The sequence below is a fragment of the Schistosoma haematobium genome, chromosome ZW (genome assembly GCF_000699445.3).
Source record: "Schistosoma haematobium chromosome ZW, whole genome shotgun sequence".
Taxonomy (NCBI): Eukaryota; Metazoa; Platyhelminthes; class Trematoda; order Strigeidida; family Schistosomatidae; genus Schistosoma; species Schistosoma haematobium.
In genome coordinates, this window is record NC_067195.1 from 20431797 (window position 1) to 20451731 (window position 19935).

The window sequence follows — 19935 nt, forward strand, 5'->3', positions numbered from 1 at the left end:
TTTATTTAACGGGTTGATATTGCTTGCAGATTGGCCGGACTAAAGTAGTTGATGCGGACTCACACCTGCTTTAACTACTGTTCCAAACTACATTTGAAAATGTGGTAGGGCGGTAATAGTTGTCTGTAAACTAGGTGACACGACTCAAAGTCATTCGCTGTTTTCTCGAGTTCTTATGTTTGTGATATAGTGACGTTGGCCCAAATATTGTAATCAGTTTTTACGATAAGTGTATCTTTAAAACTTCTGTGTACCATAAACGAGACGATTTAACACTAACTGGGTCCATTTCACAATACTGACTAGAAGGTTGTTACTGATATGTCTATTAAGACGTTGAAGCTAGAGTTTATGTCGTGCAGGTCTGCTCGTACTGCAATCAAACGTACACGTTTCTTGTCACAATAATTGAGAACTGTGGATTTGTTTAACCTAGATAATAGACCTCCAAGAAATTGATAAACATAGCAGCTGGTGACCTTGTTTTGCGTATGTACCTAATAAACACAGGACAATACGAGTGTATATTCTCCTAATGTGATATACTGCACATTCACGATTAGATAGTAAGCAGGCTCCTTACAACCTGAAACTCGTCGATCTACTACACCTAACCGCGAGTTTTACAATAAACATGTTACGCTTAAGTAGGAAGAAAAACCTGGACGGATCTTGGTGCAGATTTGAAGGCTGAACCTACATTTGGCACTTACCGCAGGGCATCTGAGCCATTGGTAGAAAGCTTGTATGAGTGAGACTTTTTGTGTTGATGGGACAGCGACCATTAACTCCTAATGAAGTCTTGAAGGACAGTTTTCAAGAAACGGTTCAGTTCGTCTTTTATTCCAGCGGTATCTATCAGAATGCACCGTGATCGCTAGTTCGCCTCACACGGCGAGAAACTAATCTCCAGCTCCATCGATAAGTCTTCTGTTTGAGAAGGCAAACTTTTCGTTAAACAACAGCAGGATTGTTGATTAAAGTATCACGACATCCTGGGACAGAGCGACTGTCGTCCCCATCGCCAGAAAAGTTACGTTTCATACGCAACACTGCGCTGAAATATTGAATATTTGTTAATCGTATATTCAACCCTCTCTCGCACCATACATGGATTACGACCGAATATACTGTGGATCATTGGCTACCTCAGCTCTTGAAATGACTGTTTTGCGACCATGAGGTTTGCTTATCAAATCTAACTTAAGCTTAAATTAACTCACTCTATATTTAGGTAAAAGTCGCACTCCAGGTGTCAAGGCTGACGATACTACCTGGTTGTCCGAGTCGATGTAGTTGAGCCGTGTTCGAACCAGTGTCTCGTCAACCTGAAATGTTCGGTTGACGTAGTCCTATTTATTGAAGACGCTGACAAAACGCAGTCTTCCGATCACCTGGAGCAACAATACTGGGACGCGTTACTTCAGGACTGGTTTACTCTAACACTTGGACTACGGATAAAAAAAGTTAGGTAGTTCTACTTCACGGCTGTGAAACTTGGTTTGTCACAGTAAAGATATTCGTAGACTAAAAGTTTCTGATCATAAGTGTCTTCGAATCATCGCTCACGCTTCTTGAAATGACCGAGCGAGCAATGTTAAGATTAGGCATAGAGTGCTAGGCAAAGTTGTAAATCTCCGTGGACTGAGATGGCTGAAACGTGTATTGTGTATGCCTAACCGCCTCACACTTCGATATGTGTAGTTTGGAAGTGCGAAATTTGGAAGGAAGCTAAGGACAGTTGATCGAAATGTGGCATTAGTCCGTGAAGTCATTGGCTGTTGGTCTAATATGTAGAAAAGTGCAAACTACCTGGCTGAATAAAGGTTTTACGGATAATTTAAGCAATCGATGCTGTTGTATCTCTTTTGAAACTAATATTCATGAATAAAGTTCGGTATGGCAGAGGTTGTTTATTCAAATGAGCGCTTTGGCTGCAGGTTGTTATTTATTAATGAACCTAGGAAGCGTTTCTTAATGAACAACTATTTCGTGGTTGTATATCGATGGTACTGTCAGCTTCATTTTGAGGCTATTACTGATTATTTTCATCACTGTATCCAACCTGTATGCTCTGTGTGACTACTTTCAAAAGACATTTTATATCATAAGACAATTGCTTCGTATGTCCATGTCAATAAGTGACTCAAGCAACACAGGAAAGAAGACTTCTGAATTACAGGAAATATATAAATTATCCCAAGAAGGATAAGTCCTTATCACTTGACAGTATAACATATTATAGGCTTTAAAATATATTAGTACAGAAACATATACAACAAATAACGGAATATTTATTGGAAGTCAGTAACTAGTGGTCATATTTCTTTTGATATTAGTTTAAAATGCACAGGAATACAGCTAATCCTTAGCATCAATTGTTGTTAAGACCCAGTGCGTGTTCCAAGTCCTGTCGTCTTTGGGAAATCTGTGAAACAAAAGCGGCAGTTAAGCCTTATCTCAACGAATACTCGTTTTGTATGGGAATGAAAACATCATCGGAAAGGCATAAACGAACTACCAAGTTGGCTTTTGTAGATACATGAAGTTTGAGTTTGCTGTCCTAAGTTCAGACGGGAATTCCGTATCCTATTATCCAATTGTGAGAATAAATTGGAATATCAAAGGCTTCAATATTCGCCATATTTATTGTTTCAAGAAGAAGGACCCATACAAACTGATGCTTTATTTCAAATTGAAAAAAATCTAGTGTTGGTAAGTAGTGATCACTATGAATCATGAAATGCATACGCTTGGTAAACGTAATATGTTATCCTCTAGAAGATGGGGTCAGCTAATCAGGAAAACACTATGGTGAGGGTTTTTGTATTCTATGCCACCGCACATATAATGATGACTCGTTACTGCGACGATACGACGACAAGCACCAAGTTCACGCGTACAGACCTTACACTAACCCAACGGTGGGCATAAACAGACAGTGTTTTTACCAATTAGCCTAGAAAAACAACAGCGAGTGGATACCACTGTAGCTTACGATATGGAGACACTAGTGGACAAAACTGCATTTGAGACATCTAGTGTCAGATCATGTGTCTACTACCCTGAAGCTCCACTACCGAACAGGTTGCATTTTGTCCAACGAAGTACTGTGCCGATGGGGAACACTTCACATTTTACAAAAGAAAGGGACTGAGTAAGAGGTCTACGCATAGCTGCTGCAGTCATAAGACGTTTACCAATTAGTGTTGAGTAATATCTGTTAGGGAGAAATAAATCTTCTCGTTAAAACTCTACCAGTTTGTGGGATATTGCATATTGTTGTTTCTTAAGCTAAACGAATAACAATGGCTTACCCTGTTGTAAAAGTAGCGCATTACTGCTTCTTGTGTCCAGTGAGCGTTGTAGAATTCAGCATGACGCTCTTCCTCCGGATGTCCCGGCGTAGCATCGGTCATCACCCAAAAGTCACGACACTGACTAGCTAACCAGCGCGATATAAAGGTCTGTGGATCACGGCTGAATTCCAAGTAAAATTCGCGATGTACTTTCATTTGATTGATCTGTTCAACTAATTCGTGTATCTGTAGTAATTCGAAATAAATAAAAACTGATTTAGAAAGACCGCTACTACTAAATTATTTCAAGTCTTGGCTCGTCGTCTGACTATATACTATCGAATGATATTGATGTTAAGGTGACATATTCCATTTACTCCGTATGTATTTTATCGATATATCCTGTTAATAACGTAGATATGAGAAGCTGAATACGAAAGCATTTGAAGGATGTATATTTCAGATATTCGATCATGCAGACGGACGAGAAATGAGCGTGAACTGAAGTGTGAGAAATAGCCAGCTCAGAGAGTAATGGGTAACTCAGTCTTCATAAGCATGAAAGAGGTTCAAGCAGGTATACAGACACATACGTACTAGCGTATACACGCATAAGGGATGATCAAGAGTACACGTTAGTAATTAACAAGGGCAAACATATGAGTGATGAGACAAACAGAAAGAATAATTTATTCATCAAAAGGTTAGAACAAATCACGAAAGCATGTGATAACAGGCATCCACTACACGAGAAACACAGTATGTGTATTGTCAGACAAATCTGACAACTATTTGAAGAAATGGCTTATTTGTACATTTAGCTTAGATAAATACAAAAAAGCAAGAAAAAACATAGGAACTCATCGGTTCATGTGGACACAAAAAAAGAAAGGAAGTTCGAAATACTAATTTGTGTAGACAGTTGAAAACCACTAGATGCGTCTATTGAAAACCCACTACATGCTAGGTTCAACCCAGCTAATTTGGAACTACAACTCTAACATTTTACGTGCAACGTTCCCATGTCTACCTAAACCGGTTTACCTACGACTCTAGAAAGCCTTGCTTCAGGTGTATGCTATATCTGGAAGACTCGCATCCTATATCACACTAACCTACTGCAAACCTATCCTTTGTTTTTGAACGCCGGAAATGTGCTACGTACGCACATTCAAGGACCTTGTTCTACAAATATCTAATACTTCTGGTGTTAGTGTTGCTTTATGTAGTACAACATTACCGACCCACCTAATCCGTCTTAACAGTCGATAACTTGCTACTAGGCTAAAGGATTTAGTAAGTGTAAGAAATAACAGAAGAGAGGACTTATTTCGTAGTCCGAATGACTTCAACGAGGTGCGCTTAACAATCGTTTGTGTGTAGTCGACTTGAATGGACACATCAGGACTATAGCTCAAAAATGAAACCTGTCTAGGTGGGCAATGAGAATATTTGATATTAGATCAAGAAATTAGAAGGATTTTCATTATCGCGACGTATAGTTTGCCGTTATCAACTTTCGATATAACCATTGTCAGAATGTTACCTACAGTTTACCACCTTCTAAATACTTCACATTTGGATTGGACAATAATGCCCCACATGTGAATTGGACTGACGCTCACTTTCGTATAATTGTCCAGATTCTTACCAAAATCCAGTTCGCCCTGAACTCATGTTCTGTTTGTGTGATCGACGAATTCATGGTTCTAACCTTTGACTCGAACCGATGCATTTTTATACCGGGTCCTACTGTTTCTCTCTCAGAGAAAGTTAAAGGGTGAAGTAGAAACACTTAAACTTTTTCGAATATTTCGAGTGTGTGCTTTCTCTCAAACAATGGTGTCGAGTTTTGTGGACTTCGTAAAAATCTGAAATGATTTGAGCAAAACGTTTACGACAAACGAAAACTTACTTTATTATCTATTGCAGATAGCTCTTGACTTGTATGCATATTACTTAGATAAGTATGTACCATACTTTTGTATGCATCGTCCTGTGAACAACAGTAATTGAAAGTTAGATTTAGGAAGCTTTTTAATCACAAAGAGAAACTGTAAAATGTTCTTTGTAAAATAGCAGTTTCTGTAGTAAAAAAAAGTTAAAATGGGTTCTGCATCTACCAGCATGGCTCAGACTAGAAGTTAGTGACTTCAAGGACTGATGCCGTTTGCATTTTATTTGTTTTCAAATGTACCTATCTAAATATCCAGCTTCAAACAAATTCTCCTACTTACCTAGAGTAAGTGAACGATTTAGGTTGGCTGTTTGATAGGTTTACTGATATATCTAAATGAAAATCAAACCATGTTATTTTGCATGAGTTTTGAATCTCTGCAAAACAATATGAAAAGACAGTAGCGGCTGAAGTATTAACCCAGTTCAGCTTCAAAAAGTTAAACATTTGAGTGTTCCAGACAGTTTAATTGTCTAGAAAATCGTTCATGCATAATCGACAAAGTCATCCAAGAATATGACTACATTTTAGTGAGATGTCATGTCAAATTTTAACAGTATTACATGCTGATGTGCACTCATACTGCAAAAGACCGGTACTAAAAATAACCTATGTAAAGTGTTCATGTTTATCCTCGTTTCTTCTAAAAGAAGAAGTTAGTTTTTCGACAAAGCTTCCAAGACATTAAATGGTGAGTGGACATCCATAAGGTAGAAATAAAACTACACAACAATATTGTGGCGCAACACAGATACACCAAGTCACTGAGAAGTAAATTAAGCCAAACTGAAAACACTTCTTATCAAATGTAAATACCTAAAAAAACAGTTTGTCAGAGTAAAAAATTCTCAAAAAAACAGATATGGTGTTAGGGATATCTACGGCTAAAGTTTAAACCCGGTTGCGAAGTTATTCAATTTGTACGGTATCGCTGAAATTGAAATACATTAGTAATAATAACAATAATAATATCACTATTGTATAACCAAATCAGTTATAACATATCTAATGTTAAAATACTATGTCGGAATTAACAAATTTTCGTCTCAATTACAAATACTTGTTAATTTATGCCGTAAACACATAAACATCGTTGCATACCACTTCAACCTCAATATCATAGCATGCTGTTTTCGGACTACCATCACCTTCAACTGTGATAATATGATTAATCACTATAGGATCAGGTGGTTGCTGTAAAGGAGCCAAACGACTAGGTATGTCAGCGAATCTCATACGAGGACAGCCAAACACTTGTTCTAAGTATGAATCGCAATTGATGAAATCCTTTTCATTGGGATCTTGTAATCTAGAGAAATGACAAACATACAGAAACGGATGAAAACACTAACAAAAAATTTCAGTCGCAATAAATGACAACTATTTTCTTGCCAACAAAATCATTTTGGTAACTATAACGAGGAAGTTCAAAGGGGAAAATGGTTTTATGGGATTGGTGAGTGCCGAAGTATGGATAATTAATACAGGGAGAATGCTAGAACAAGAAAACAGACCAAAAGTGAGAGTTTATGTTTCTGATAAAACCTGTGATATTTTCCTAATATAGAAGTTCAGGACCCAAAATTACCAACCGTTAAGCACCAACTAAATTCTGTACACCTTTATGAATATATATGAGTTGAGAATTACTCCAAATTACCTTTAATTTGACAGATATCACACCTCATGTGTAAATGGCTTTGAGATAAAAAAAACCTATTTCAACTACAATCATTGACGTACTATCATACAATAAGATAATTTACGAGTTTTACATACAGATCTATCTATAGTCTGAGAGTATTAAATCTTGTGTGTGCGTGAGAAATAGGTGCTTAGACTAGATTAGAGGTCACAAACCGTCAACTTTTCCATATCATGAATTTCGAGAGTACATTTCACGGTCACACTGTGAACAAGGGGAGGGATAGGGTTATACACTAAAACATTATTGGAGGTATATTGGGATAATATATAAGTAGGGTAAACTAATGAATAATTAAAACTAACCTATGCGTTTTTATATAGTTCCATAAAGCATAGAATATTTGTGAACGCGTACCAGTATGCAGGGCCAATATTCTTGCTAAACGTGAGTCTAACTTGTATTGTGGAGGTTGATGGTCTAACATTAACAATACTGTACACCGAACATTACTATCGCCTCTACGTTTTACCTTTAAATTACAATCGGAAAAAACTTATTGATCAATGAATACGATATCAATTCCACATATCTTTGTGTTTATAGAAAATGTTTCGGTAGTTATATATATATATATATATATATATATATATATATATATATATATATGCAATACGAAAGTATAACATTACATAAACTTTTTAACTCACTTTTTTCAAGATAAATGAGTAAAGTACATTATGGTTAATACCTTGTTAACAAAATCTTGACAAGGATACAGAAATCTGGACTCTATATATGACTGAGTACACCGCTTTTAGTACCAGAGAATGTTCAAATGTATATCAGAAGACAAGCATGTTGTCTAGCTATCTACTTCTCACCTTACATCTATCTGTAAGGCTGTTTAAGGTAGATGGTCTGAAAAGTTCATAAGAATCAAGTCACTTCGAAAAAATTTCTAGCATATTCAAAAACTACTCAGTCAGTCAGTCAGTAACAACGTAGAACTTCGTACGTACGTACATCAGTTCGAGTTGCCATACCACATTAGCACAGAGATGCAGTTGTCGATTCAAATCCCGTAGTGGTAGGGGTAGTAAGAGTATAAGCAGTAATCGGGAAGATTAGGGTTTGGAGATCTTATTTAAAGAGTATAATCCAGTGAAATAAATTTGGAAAGAGAAAAAAGAGACAAGGAGGAATCAGGAGATTAAAATTTGGGAGAACACAAAGAGTGTATGCACCTGCGCCATTGCAAACGATTTTGAGCCATGTCATTCAGGGTCTCTAACCATCGGTTGCTATCATCTCGCGGCTCCCAACCATGTAGTCTACATCTACCAACATGGCTTAGCCCACTTGTCAGTGACTTCATGGATTTGTGCCATGTTTTGGTCTAGCCGCCCCTAGCTTTCTTCCAACCTACTCCTATACCACTGAACATCACACGTCGAGGTAGTCGGTCATTGGGCATACGTAACACGTGTCCCAGTCATCTCAACTGATGAAGTTTCACCACTCCATCAATCGATTCGCCATCCTTACTTAGTACGCGTTTCCTAACAACTGCGTTACTTACTCGATGGTCCCAGGATATACGAGCAATGTTTCGAAGACACCTATGATCGAGTACTAGTACCTACGAATATCTTCTACTCTTACCGGCCACGTTTCACTGCCATAAACTACTTCGTCAAGACAGCACCAATCCATAAATTTAAAACCGCTGGTATGAGCTATGAATGACTGGGATCCTTGAGACTTAGAAATATGTTATTGTAGATTATAGTTAGGATGGTTCAAAATCTACTACCACAATGCACATATGTTCAACCGTCATACTCCATTTAACATTTATATGATGTCATCTAATTATGTTACTTACTAATAACTACTTTCGTTGGTTCAATCACTTCACATGTTAACTTGATAAACGATTTATATAATAAACAAGGTATCCCACATTTACAATAACAGTACAACTAATCAACGTTCATTGGTTGTAAGTAGAAAATAAATATGTACAAAACACTAGTCTTTTTATAGAGAACAAAAAGCATCAGCCAGGAAAATACACGTTTGATTTGAACAAAAACAAAATCCGTTACATAAAACCCAATATATACCTGAAATCCATCAGTTTCAGCCGTTGTAGCTGTCCTGTGCCACTCAACTAGATGATTATCAGGACCATAAAGTTCACGATCCAATTCGATTACAAGTGATTTAAAAAAAGATGAAAATTTTCTACGACATTTCGGGTCATTATTACTTGGTTGACCAGGCTAAAATGCAAAAACACACTTTTCTTTACTAATCCAGCCAATCTTATGCCAGGAACATACTAATAATGTATGGAGTCATGTATACCGATATTGGATGATATTAGATGACAATCACGTTTTCTAAACATGAGACGTATAAAAATAAAAAGTCATAAACTATTTACAAACCTAGGTAATTCTGTTACTAATTACCTGCCTTTGTTTTACCTTGCATAGACAATTAAACATGATGCTTCAGTGCCCCGTTGATTTGACTACAATCTGGATGGATGCAGAAAACGCCATGAATGTGAGTCTTCCCTTTAACTCTCTATATTACACCTAGGCTAATCCCGTTTGTGTGACGGCGGTGATAGGAAGCCAAATATGGGTTCGATTGGATGAATCTATTTCCGACACTCGTTTATTCAGATAGACATTAAGAGTGAGAAGCGGCAAACTGAAGCGAAGCTGACAGGAGAAGGCAAACACGCCAGATCCACCTGATAAAGCGTGACTCAGTATTTATAGCCAGAAAAAATAAGCTAAAGACATGTGATGAATAATGAAAGGGATATACACACATACGCTCATATAAAAACAGTCAAGGATATGAGTGAGTAGTTGGCATGGTCAAAATGTGACTAAATATGAATAGATTGGTCTGTCTGGAGGCTAGAATAACACACGTCGGATTGACATAGTACTCGACACTACAGTGTATCACAAGCTACGCTAATCCGCCATAATACACTCAATGCTTATTGGCACTGAGTAGAGATATACACACAAGTATAAAATTACCTTAATAGGTTTTAAAACTATCATCGTTAAGTATTATCTGACCCTATAAAGACGTAGTTGACCACAAGATTAGTATTTTAACTCTTCAAATATAATTGGTGTTTGAATCGATCAAACATATACAATATCAATGAGGTAATACGATATCACTTGGAGAACTTATTTGCCGAAATTTACAATGGACATGAATGTTCAGGAAAAAATGAGAAAAAATAATGATTATATCTACTCACCTTATCTAACAACTGTCCTTCGACTTTCAGCTCCCAACCAGGTGCACAATCACCAGGTGTAGTTTGTGCATCTGATCCAACAGGCATAACAGTAGAGCCAGGCTTAAAAGTGCTGCTGAGCATGACTCTTAATTTGCGCTTCACCTATAAATAAATGTTGATATTGCCAAAAGATTGACAAACTACCTTGAAAGGCTTTTTCATTGCTTCCTGTAGTGTTAAACGTTTGCGCATCAAAACAAAATCCAATTTCTTTTCAACTTCTAAAAGCTCCATATATGACTCAGACTCCGGAATGATTTCTCGTACTGTCTTTGTAAGAAGGCGATCAGCCAAACGACGTTTCCGCTTCCTAAAATATTTATTTTAACTTTTGTATAGTCAATAAACTTAACAAGACTTGTCAAATTATTGAGAATGTTAACTAATGGTTAATAGCAGCAAGTAAACTCAGACTGAAATGTCAACATGTAGAACCACTTATTTAACATTTGCACTTACAGCTTAGTGACCCCATGAGATCCTAATTCAGGCAGGTTTTAGTTTTCCAACTGTAACTTTCCACTGTGAAGCTTTTTATTTATATGACGATGTCTTTTATTTATAAAATAACAGAACAAAACTATATGAGATAAATGAATTCATGTTACTATCATTGTGTTTGTGCCATATCACAAGTTTCCTGTCACAGATTTCGAATTCCAATAGTTACCATACTTTCCGTACACCACCTTCATAACCAAGAATTGGCGTACGGTCATCCAATCAACTCAAATCACACTTCTAGGTCAACAAAATAAGCCTAGCGAGGGCTATTCGTAGGTACGTCTATCGTCTCAAACGAATTACTTTGTATACAAACGACCTCGTAAACTTTCAGGTAGCTAATGATTTTTACCTCACTCAAAAACTAACAATATATGTGTATTGGGGGGTATTTCCGATTTATACTAAACAATATTTAGTGTAAAAGGAAACCCCTAATAACCAATACAAGAAACATCTGATGTCAATTCATACTACTTGTTCTCATTTATGTTTTGGGCAAACTTACAGACAAAAGCAAGAGTTGGGACATAAGTTACAACAGGGACAAGCGGTGGGACACTAAGACTTAATCGAATATCAGTCGGGCAACTCCCTAAACTGTTTTAACCGCTTGTTTAAAAGGTACTTCAAAGGTCCATGTCCCTCGGTGATGGACTTAGTAAGTATAACCCTTCGAGAAGTTCGTGTATCTGGGTAGCTGCATAAGTGCTGGTGGGGGTGTGAGTGATGAGATCAATGCACGTATAGTGAAAGCCAGAGCGGCTCATGCCAATCTGGGCCACCTTTGGCGCCTTCGTGATGTTAGTCTGGCTGTAAAAGGTCGAATCTACAACGCGTCGGTGAGAGCAGTTTTGCTCCATGCTTGTGAAACCTGGCCTCTCCGAGTTGAGGACGTTAGACGACTCTCTGTGTTCGGTCATCGTTGTCTCCGAAGGATTGCTGACATCCAGTGGCAACACCATGTCAGTAATGCAGAGGTTCGGCATCGTGTGTTCGGTCACAGAGACGATAATCCAATTGGTGTCACTATCTTGAAACATCAACTTCGGTGGCTTGGACATGTTCTACGAATGTCGTCCCAGAGAGTTCCACGTCGTGCATTATTTGCCGACTCTGGAACTGGTTGGAAAAAGCGAACAAGTGGCCAGTGTATGACATGGTGTCGGGGTATGAAAGAAAGCTGCAAAGGGTTGGCTTGTGTTGGTCCTTCACGACTCCCTGGTTGGGGTCCGAGAGATGGTGCAACACAGTGGCTAGAGACGTTATCAGATATGGCTCAGAATAGAAGCCAGTGGCGATCCTGCTGTAACCTTCTTTTTCTCTTCTCATTCTCATTGTTTTATGTGGCGCATATATATCTGGTGTCCCCTTGTACCAATATTTATGTGTTCAAATAAATAAATAAATAAAACCCTTTTAACAGGCTTAAATTATTCCCAGCCATTACTTAATAATTTCGGCACACCACAAGTACTAACACCATGAGAATAACGGAACTCACTTCCGTCACTGTTGATCGGACTTTTTGACATCGTAAGATCTTATGGGTTAAGTATAACCGAACTTCATTAGTGAAATAGATAAGGGTTGAGGTAACAGCTATCGACTGAAGGGAAATGAATGTCTCACTTAGTGCTTCTTAACGATTCATACAGTGTGTGTAGTGGATCCTCGCATGCTTGTAAAAGAATCCATCAAGTACATAATCATAGAAATTTAAGGATGTTACGTAGACTCTGAATAGTTCCTTCTTCCAAGATGATAAAATTCAGCATGTAGAATCTTATACAGAGATGACGCAGGCATATAACAAAAAACTGTATAGAACGTGAAGAATTCGCAACTGAATAATAACATTCCATCCCATAAATTTTGATCTATAGGTGAGTTGTTTATAATAAAAAAACTAATAGCTGAAGTAGCGCAACAAAATCAAAATAGTTTATTTTCAAGTGTGGATGAGGATAACCATCCTTTTTCAAAGTTCGATAAGTGCTAGCGTTTTCGAGCATTTTTCCGTTAATTCTGTAGATCAGTACTGCATATAAGAGCATAATTTTCACAGGGGGATTTTATTCCAGTCATAGAAAGTTATAAACATGTCCTCAACAAACAGGACAATAAAGCCCATCCTAACTTGCTAGATGAAAACAAATATAGTGAAAGTGGTTTGAAATTAAATAATCAGTGAGAATAATGCTCTTAGACGAAACATCTACTGAATAAATAGACGGAAAGATACAACATATTGCACACATATTAAACATTGAGATTCGGATATGCTAAAACTTCACGGACACGAAAACTGTCCCGCGAGTGCTTAATTGTTAAAATTAGAACACGAATTTCAGCGAAGGGATCTCTTTTCAACGAATTTATTATCAAGCTGTACAAACGTATATATATGAAAATTTTGTTTTTGTAAAAGTACTAATTCCGTGAGGAAATGTGAACACACTTAATACTTCCGGAAAACACATGTTATCGCTTGACGTTAACTCTTTGTTCACTGGCGTACCTTTAACCGAAACGATATGTTATATATGTGAGTATATTGATTCCAACAACATAGATCTATGTTTGCCGACTGAACACTTGAAAGAACTATTGTTACGCTGTACTTTTAATGTCCAGTTTAATTTCAATAATGAAATATATAGACAGAGGGATGGGATCGCAATGGGGTCTCCATTGGGTCCGATTTTAGCAGATTGTTTCATGGCAAAACTAGAAAACGACCAACTAGGCTCAATGATCAATCAATTTCACCTATACGTCAGATATATGGACGACACGTTTATCGTTTGTGACAATAATATTGATTTAGGTGATATTCTACACGCCTTTAACTCATGCCACCCTTCCGTAGACTTCACGTTAGAAAGGGAACGAGACCAATCAATTCCTTTTCTCGATGTACGTCTGATGAAAAGGAGTAATGGTTCTTTAAAAAGATCTATCTTTAGAAAACAAACATGGAATGGACAGCTAACCCAACTTCTATAGCTGGGTCGCGTTAAGTAGAAATAGAAACCTCATCCACTCTTGATGTTATCGAATACATCAGATATGCAGTAAGGAATGCATTAACGAAGAACTCGAATTCCTCAAGAAAACCCTGACGGAAAATGGTTGCCCAGAACGGTTCATAGGAAAGAATATGAATAAAAGTAGTTGTGACAAGAAACCTAGTTTTTCCGTTACGAAGAAAAACCTTTATATAAGTCTGGAATTTAAAGGTGATCGAACATCAGACGTAATCATCTTGTTATATTCACTAAATCTATTGTTATTATTCGTATTACGTAATCTAGTATTATAACCTTTTTATTAACTGTGTTCATATTTCCTCACGAAATTAGTACTTTTACAAAAACAAAATTTTCATATATATACGATTGTACAGCTTGATAATAAGTTCGTTGAAAAGAGATCGCTTCGCTGAAATTCGTGTTTTAATTTTAATGTTTAAATGAGAACTATCTGTCGCTTAATTGTTAGTTTGGCGCACCATGGTTTAATTTATATCGATTTCACATATAATTCGTCAATTAGTTTTATTTGTTGCCTAAGCATCACCACATTACCTACTACCACAATTGATAAAAAATAGTACAGAATTTTAGACAAACTCATCAATCGAACTTTGAGGAAAGTTATAAAAATGGTTAATGCTTACAAGCACATATTAGATAAAAGAGATAATTTATAACGAAATACTTACGCGGTAGCCGCACGTCCGATAATCTGATGCAGGCGCGGATCAGCTGGCAACATTCGTCTGCTCGCAAGCTGATTAACCTGATTACCATCCTGACTAACTATAGATGGCAGAATACCAGGCCCAGATGGACGGGGACCTGGAAAATTAGAAATATGGACGAAATACAAAATTAGCATACCAACGTAAAAGCAGTTAGAAAACAGCCCAGTTTAATTATCTTTAATCGGTTTCGACGACTAAATGTGCGAACCTTCTACAATCAGATGTCAGTAAAGGATAATGAAACAAGAAATTACACGAATATAAATTGATAAACGTTGCTACGACTTATTTCCCCACAACGAGACGAAGGTTAGCAAAATAGGGATCAGAAAAGAGAGGAAAATACCAGCTGTGATGGAAAGCCAAACATAAAAAATGTGGTTCAAAGAGAATGAGGTCGAGAAGCGTAAATTAAGGACTGACAGTGGACTCAAAACTTAGAAAGACAATAAGTTCAACTGGGTCACTTCAATCGCTTTTGAGTCATGTTAGAAAATATCTACGTTTATAGATTATGGTTAAACCACAACTTTCAACCAGCAAACCAATAGCATCCACAGTTCATACTATAACCAGCAAAAATCCATGTCGGCAAGGTTTACATGTAGACATAGGCGGTATCTATTTTACCAATTTATTTCGTAAATACTGATACGAACGAGAAAAAACTGACATGCGCTGCACAATAATAAAATGAGGATGTGGAAAGATGGAGGGAGAGGGAGTATATTCTGCATAAGGAATAAAAGTAGGTGGACGAAAATAGTTTATAGTAGGCGATTCAGTTTAACTAGGAATAAAACTAAGAACGACATCTTTCAGTGAAACCAGTTTCTATCATTTTTATAAAGAATGTAACGGGAAACTACAGAATGACCCTTATTGGCTTCTATTTCAAGCCACGTCAGCTAGACCAGTAGCACGACGGCCACAAAAATGGTCCAGATTAGCATAAATTGTTCAGGCTTTCACTATATGTAAACCAACTTCGTGTCACTCCACCACCAGCACCTACCCATACGTTCGTGCACTTACAACTCAGACTTCGATAAGGTGAACAAGACTGCCTCTATCCCTCTCGTCTCTGCCTCAGTAACTAGAGTGAGGTCCATTGTCTTAATGGAAGCTTTGTTGATGGTGGTGTTCAACTTATTCAGTTACGATTGCACTTCCTGTACTGAGAGATTATCACTAAATACAAATCACAGTACAAATGCATCGAAAGGTCATAAAGTAATGTAACGAAAGTGTGTTAGAAGTCGACCTTACAAATAGCTTAAATCGATGTTGATTTCCTTCTTTGTAAGTTGTGCTTGTTGATCGCACACCTCAAACACTCACATGATTACTCAGACAAATTTTCTGACTTATGTAAAAAAAATTATGACGATTAGTACTGTATCCGTAACCCGAAATACGATACTAATGCTAAATACTAAATGTTTACATTTTGAGCTGTACACTAAATATTGTAAGACAACTACCACTACGTGATTCTGAGGCTTACCAGAGATAATAGCCCTCCCAGAGTTAGGATGTTGAGCCATAAGTTGTTGGTTATAATGGGGGATCATAGGAAGGGCGACCTTGAGTATTTAAAAATTTTCGTTTCAATATCCAATAGCTGCGATCCAGCTTGTTCTCGCTATGGTCTCTCTAATTGTTTCATTTTAGTTAAAAGTCATTGGTAATATCTGGCACATATGGTTTCGGTTGCTCTACCGCAATAATCCTAATCAATTTGATGGTTATTTGTGGGTTCAGGGGTTCTAAACGGAATAGTAGCTTTCGCTTTAGTTTCAGTTTCAGTTTGGAAAGGATAGGAGGCTTGATGGTCTGAGTTAGTCCTGGCAACAGTGGTCTCTCAGTTGATCCAGCTTTCTTCTGAAAAAGTCGACGTATGGAGTCCCAATCACGTGCTGAGGAAAGGAATTCCACTCGTTGATGATTCAATGGGAAAGTTGATAGTCAGCTGATAAGTAATTTGTTTTGGGTTTGTGAACTTTTGTGGAGTGTCCTCATAAATTCTCCGTTTTGGAAAACAAGAAAAATGAGAGCATATCATGTGAAACTTTATCACTAGGTGATTTGAAAACTGTAATCAAGTCGCCTCTAGTTCTACGATATCACAACGGGAAAAGGTTTAGCTTGGCCAGTTGAGCATCATACGGAAGCTTCGCTATACCGGAAATCAGCTTGGTTGCTGTTCTCTGGACTTCTTCCAGAAGCTCACTGTCTTTTTTACGCAGGGGCTGACCGCTTGTATGCAGTACTCAAGTTCAGGACGTACGAACACTATATATAAAGTCAAAAATGATTTAGCGTCGACATGACTAAAAGATCTATGTATTGACTATAAGATTCTAAAACCTTTGACGGCTATTACACGGCAGTGTGAATTGGTCTTTAAGTCTTGGCTAACGATGACTCCTAAGTCATTATGTATCTGGACGACAGGCAGCTCAACGTTATTCATCGTGTATGTATCTGTACCTTGATGAACGATATGCATCACAACACACTTGGAAGTATTTATCGGCAACTGGCAGTTTTGAGACCATTCAGATAATTTCTTCAGGTCATTTTAGAGTTCTAAGCTAACACTCTTACATCGTATCGTTCTCCATATCTTGACATCGTCAGGGAAGTCAAGGTTGGTACAAGGAAAGCGGTTTATGAGAAGGGAGTGTGCATATACAGGGTGAAGTGTTAAGAATACGAGTGGCTATATCTTTTGTTGTCTAATTTTTTCTTTCTTTGTCCATCCGATGCCAGCCACATAATCCTAGTGTAAAAGTCCGAGTTAGCATGTTATAGTTTGTCTCAGTAGAATAGCTAATCCAGCAAAAAACTGGAAACATGAGTGTGCGTGGTGAGCGTATAAAGACAATCTATATCACAGATTAATTGACTTATTCTCAATCATAAAGAGCCTGACACATACAAAATGTTCTGCCCCACAAACACGGGTGGATTGAAGTCATCGCCCTCACCATCAATGCTTGCTGGTCAGTAACTCCACCCTCCCTCCTTTTGTGATGTTAGGCTTAATTAAGCTTATTTTTGGATATATGTCATACCTCATACAATCCTCTGCGTTTCACTACATGTTGGAAAACACTTTCTGTAAGTAACATTTTACAAGCTTATCAGGCAGTTACAAGTTTCGAACTGTGGGTAAGGCATCGATGCAGTGCTTTGATTGACTATAGTATAAAGTTTAGTTTGCCAATCAGAGTATAAGCATTAAGAAGGTATAATCTAGAATAGTTGTTTACTAAAGCAGGCGGAAAAGTATAGATGTATATGAGTTATAGCTAAGGTAACGAGTGGAGAAATAATATTAATTGCTAGTCAACACAGTGTACCGAAGAGTAAAATATTAATAAAGAATAAACAGGACGAAACTCACATTAACTTGGTGCTGATGATATGTTGCGCTATCGTAACCGCTTGATGGATAATAGGCTCCATAGATGCAGGACCACTGGTAGTGGGCGGTCGATTGTGCGGTTCCCTTGACGTTTTAGGGTAGTAGTACGCGTCCCTTAGCAACCGAGTTCAGTTGAGCAACATCAATAGGTCCAGTGAGTTACCTGTATACTTTAAGTGAAGAAATAGGGTGGAAAAAGTAACTGATACAACTGCAAAGTAAGAAAAATAAGGCAAGAAGAGAAGAGGTCCTAGTACCGAGCCCTAGGGGACCCCACTAGAACATTCCATAGCCTGAGAGGAAGTGAAGTTAACCCTGACCTTAAAATGTCGATTTTCAGATATGAAGTGAGCTAGTCACTTAGAGATGGGTTGGCACTCAATCGTTTGAGCTCATTGATAAGACATGTATGGTTGACCCTATTAGAAACTTTTGAGGAATCAAGGTAAATGATGTCAACCTTCCCCTTGCGATCAAGGATGCTTGTTCATCTGTCCACCGCAGTAAGCAGGTTGTTTATACAAGAGTGACCCTTCCTGAAACCATGCTGTTGGGGTGAAAAGAAGTCTAAGGATAGTAAATATTCATGTATACGATGGAATATCAGGGACTCCATAATTTTTGAAGGTATAGATGAAAGAGCCAACGGTCAGTAACTTGAAGGTTCGCTGCATCGACCTACTTTGAAAATTGGTGTGATGTGAGCCAGCTTCCGCATCTCTGATGGTTTGCCTCGGCTTGGCGAGTGTGGGAACATCACGCCAAGCGGTGTTACGAGGATCGAAAATGACTTCCTCAGTATAGCAGAATGAACCGTATCCTGCCAGGAGGAGCGTCTTTTCTTAGGTGCTGCAGTTTCCGGAACACCAAGTCAGCGCTCAGGTTCACTTTGGAAAGTCCTGTGCAGTTGCAGATGAAGCTTTCGTCAGTATGTTTGATGTGGGTCGGTTGAAATGTCCGAGAGTATTGTTCAGCCAAAAAGTAAGCGGCATCACCTTCGTTATTTGTCGGGCCATTAGTAGTGTAGACGAGACCATTTCTTCTAGCTCGAAAATGACTCATTTTGTTATATTGTGAGAAACGACTTCAATATTGGGAAGATCGCCCAATGTAATGCTCTCACAATCTTTTAGCCGAGGTATAGTATCTTAAGATAATAAGCTGGTGCACATTCACTGATTTTTATGGGAGGCCGATGTACAGAATATCTAAACTACCGACCGATGGCACATCTTTCAACACCTTAAAAAGTTATAGAGTCTCTGATATACAGCGAACCACGTAACTACTTACCATCTATGAACTTCTTTTTATCCCAACAGCATGGTTCCATGAAGGGTAACTCCTGCATAGCCAACCTACTGATTGCAGTGGACAGATGGACAACTATCCCTGATCTCAAGGGGATGGTTGGTGTCCGATGCCTCGACTTCACAGAAGCTTTTGATAGGGTCAGTCATGTGTCTCATCAGTAAGCACAAATAAATAGGCATCAAGTCATCTCTAATTTACTGGCTTAGTTCTCATCTAACTAATATACTTTTTACGTTCAAAGTAAACTTCACTTTTCTCAGGCTACAGAATGTTCTCAGGTTGATGATGACCCTAAGAGGTGGCTACACAGACGTTTAAACCCAACGACTTTGACGTTGGTAAATACTCTTCTGATAGCTTGCTAGGTTTAGCAGCGTCTAATCGTCCTTCCTTACTATAACGAACCATGAATTACAATATAATAAAAAAAGGAAAAAGTACAAAGAAAATTTCGGTTCCTCGTCAATTTTATCGTTCTGGAAAAGAAAATAATTTGTAAGTGCATGTCGAAATACACTCGTACACGCGTAAAAACACAGAGGGCGAAAAAAGGAAAATAAATTCATGCACGCTTAATAGCGTAGAAAAGGATCTTTATGATATTGTTTTTCCGTTTTGCTTTTTTTTCAGTGAATATTTAAGCATGTTAAAATTGTTTTTTTTAATTT

The 19935-nt window shown here is 37.8% G+C and overlaps 1 protein-coding gene across 1 annotated transcript; it reads right to left on the reverse strand.

The window, feature by feature from the left end:
- Positions 1–2212: 2212 nt before the first annotated feature.
- SMARCD1 (SWI SNF, matrix associated, actin dependent regulator of chromatin, sub d, member 1) lies at positions 2213–16126 on the reverse strand. Its single transcript, XM_051210663.1, has 10 exons — positions 16028–16126; positions 14479–14614; positions 10392–10557; positions 10206–10349; positions 9031–9189; positions 7267–7433; positions 6358–6565; positions 5215–5295; positions 3318–3545; positions 2213–2428 (listed from the first exon to the last, which is right to left on the reverse strand). Exons 1-10 carry the CDS (start codon positions 16092–16094, stop codon positions 2375–2377), a joined length of 1410 nt encoding a protein of 469 aa, XP_051070679.1. The 5' UTR covers positions 16095–16126; the 3' UTR covers positions 2213–2374.
- Positions 16127–19935: the final 3809 nt, after the last annotated feature.

Bases quoted from the DNA above. Each gene is read 5' to 3' on its own strand.
- SMARCD1 (XM_051210663.1), bottom strand. From the start codon at position 16,094: ATGATCCCCCATTATAACCAACAACTTATGGCTCAACATCCTAACTCT. The intron at 10,558-14,478 runs GTAAGTATTTCG...TAAATATTTTAG, and splicing joins ATCGGACGTGCGGCTACCGC to GAAGCGGAAACGTCGTTTGG. The intron at 7,434-9,030 runs GTATATATTGGG...TGTAATTTAAAG, and splicing joins CTGAAACTGATGGATTTCAG to GTAAAACGTAGAGGCGATAG.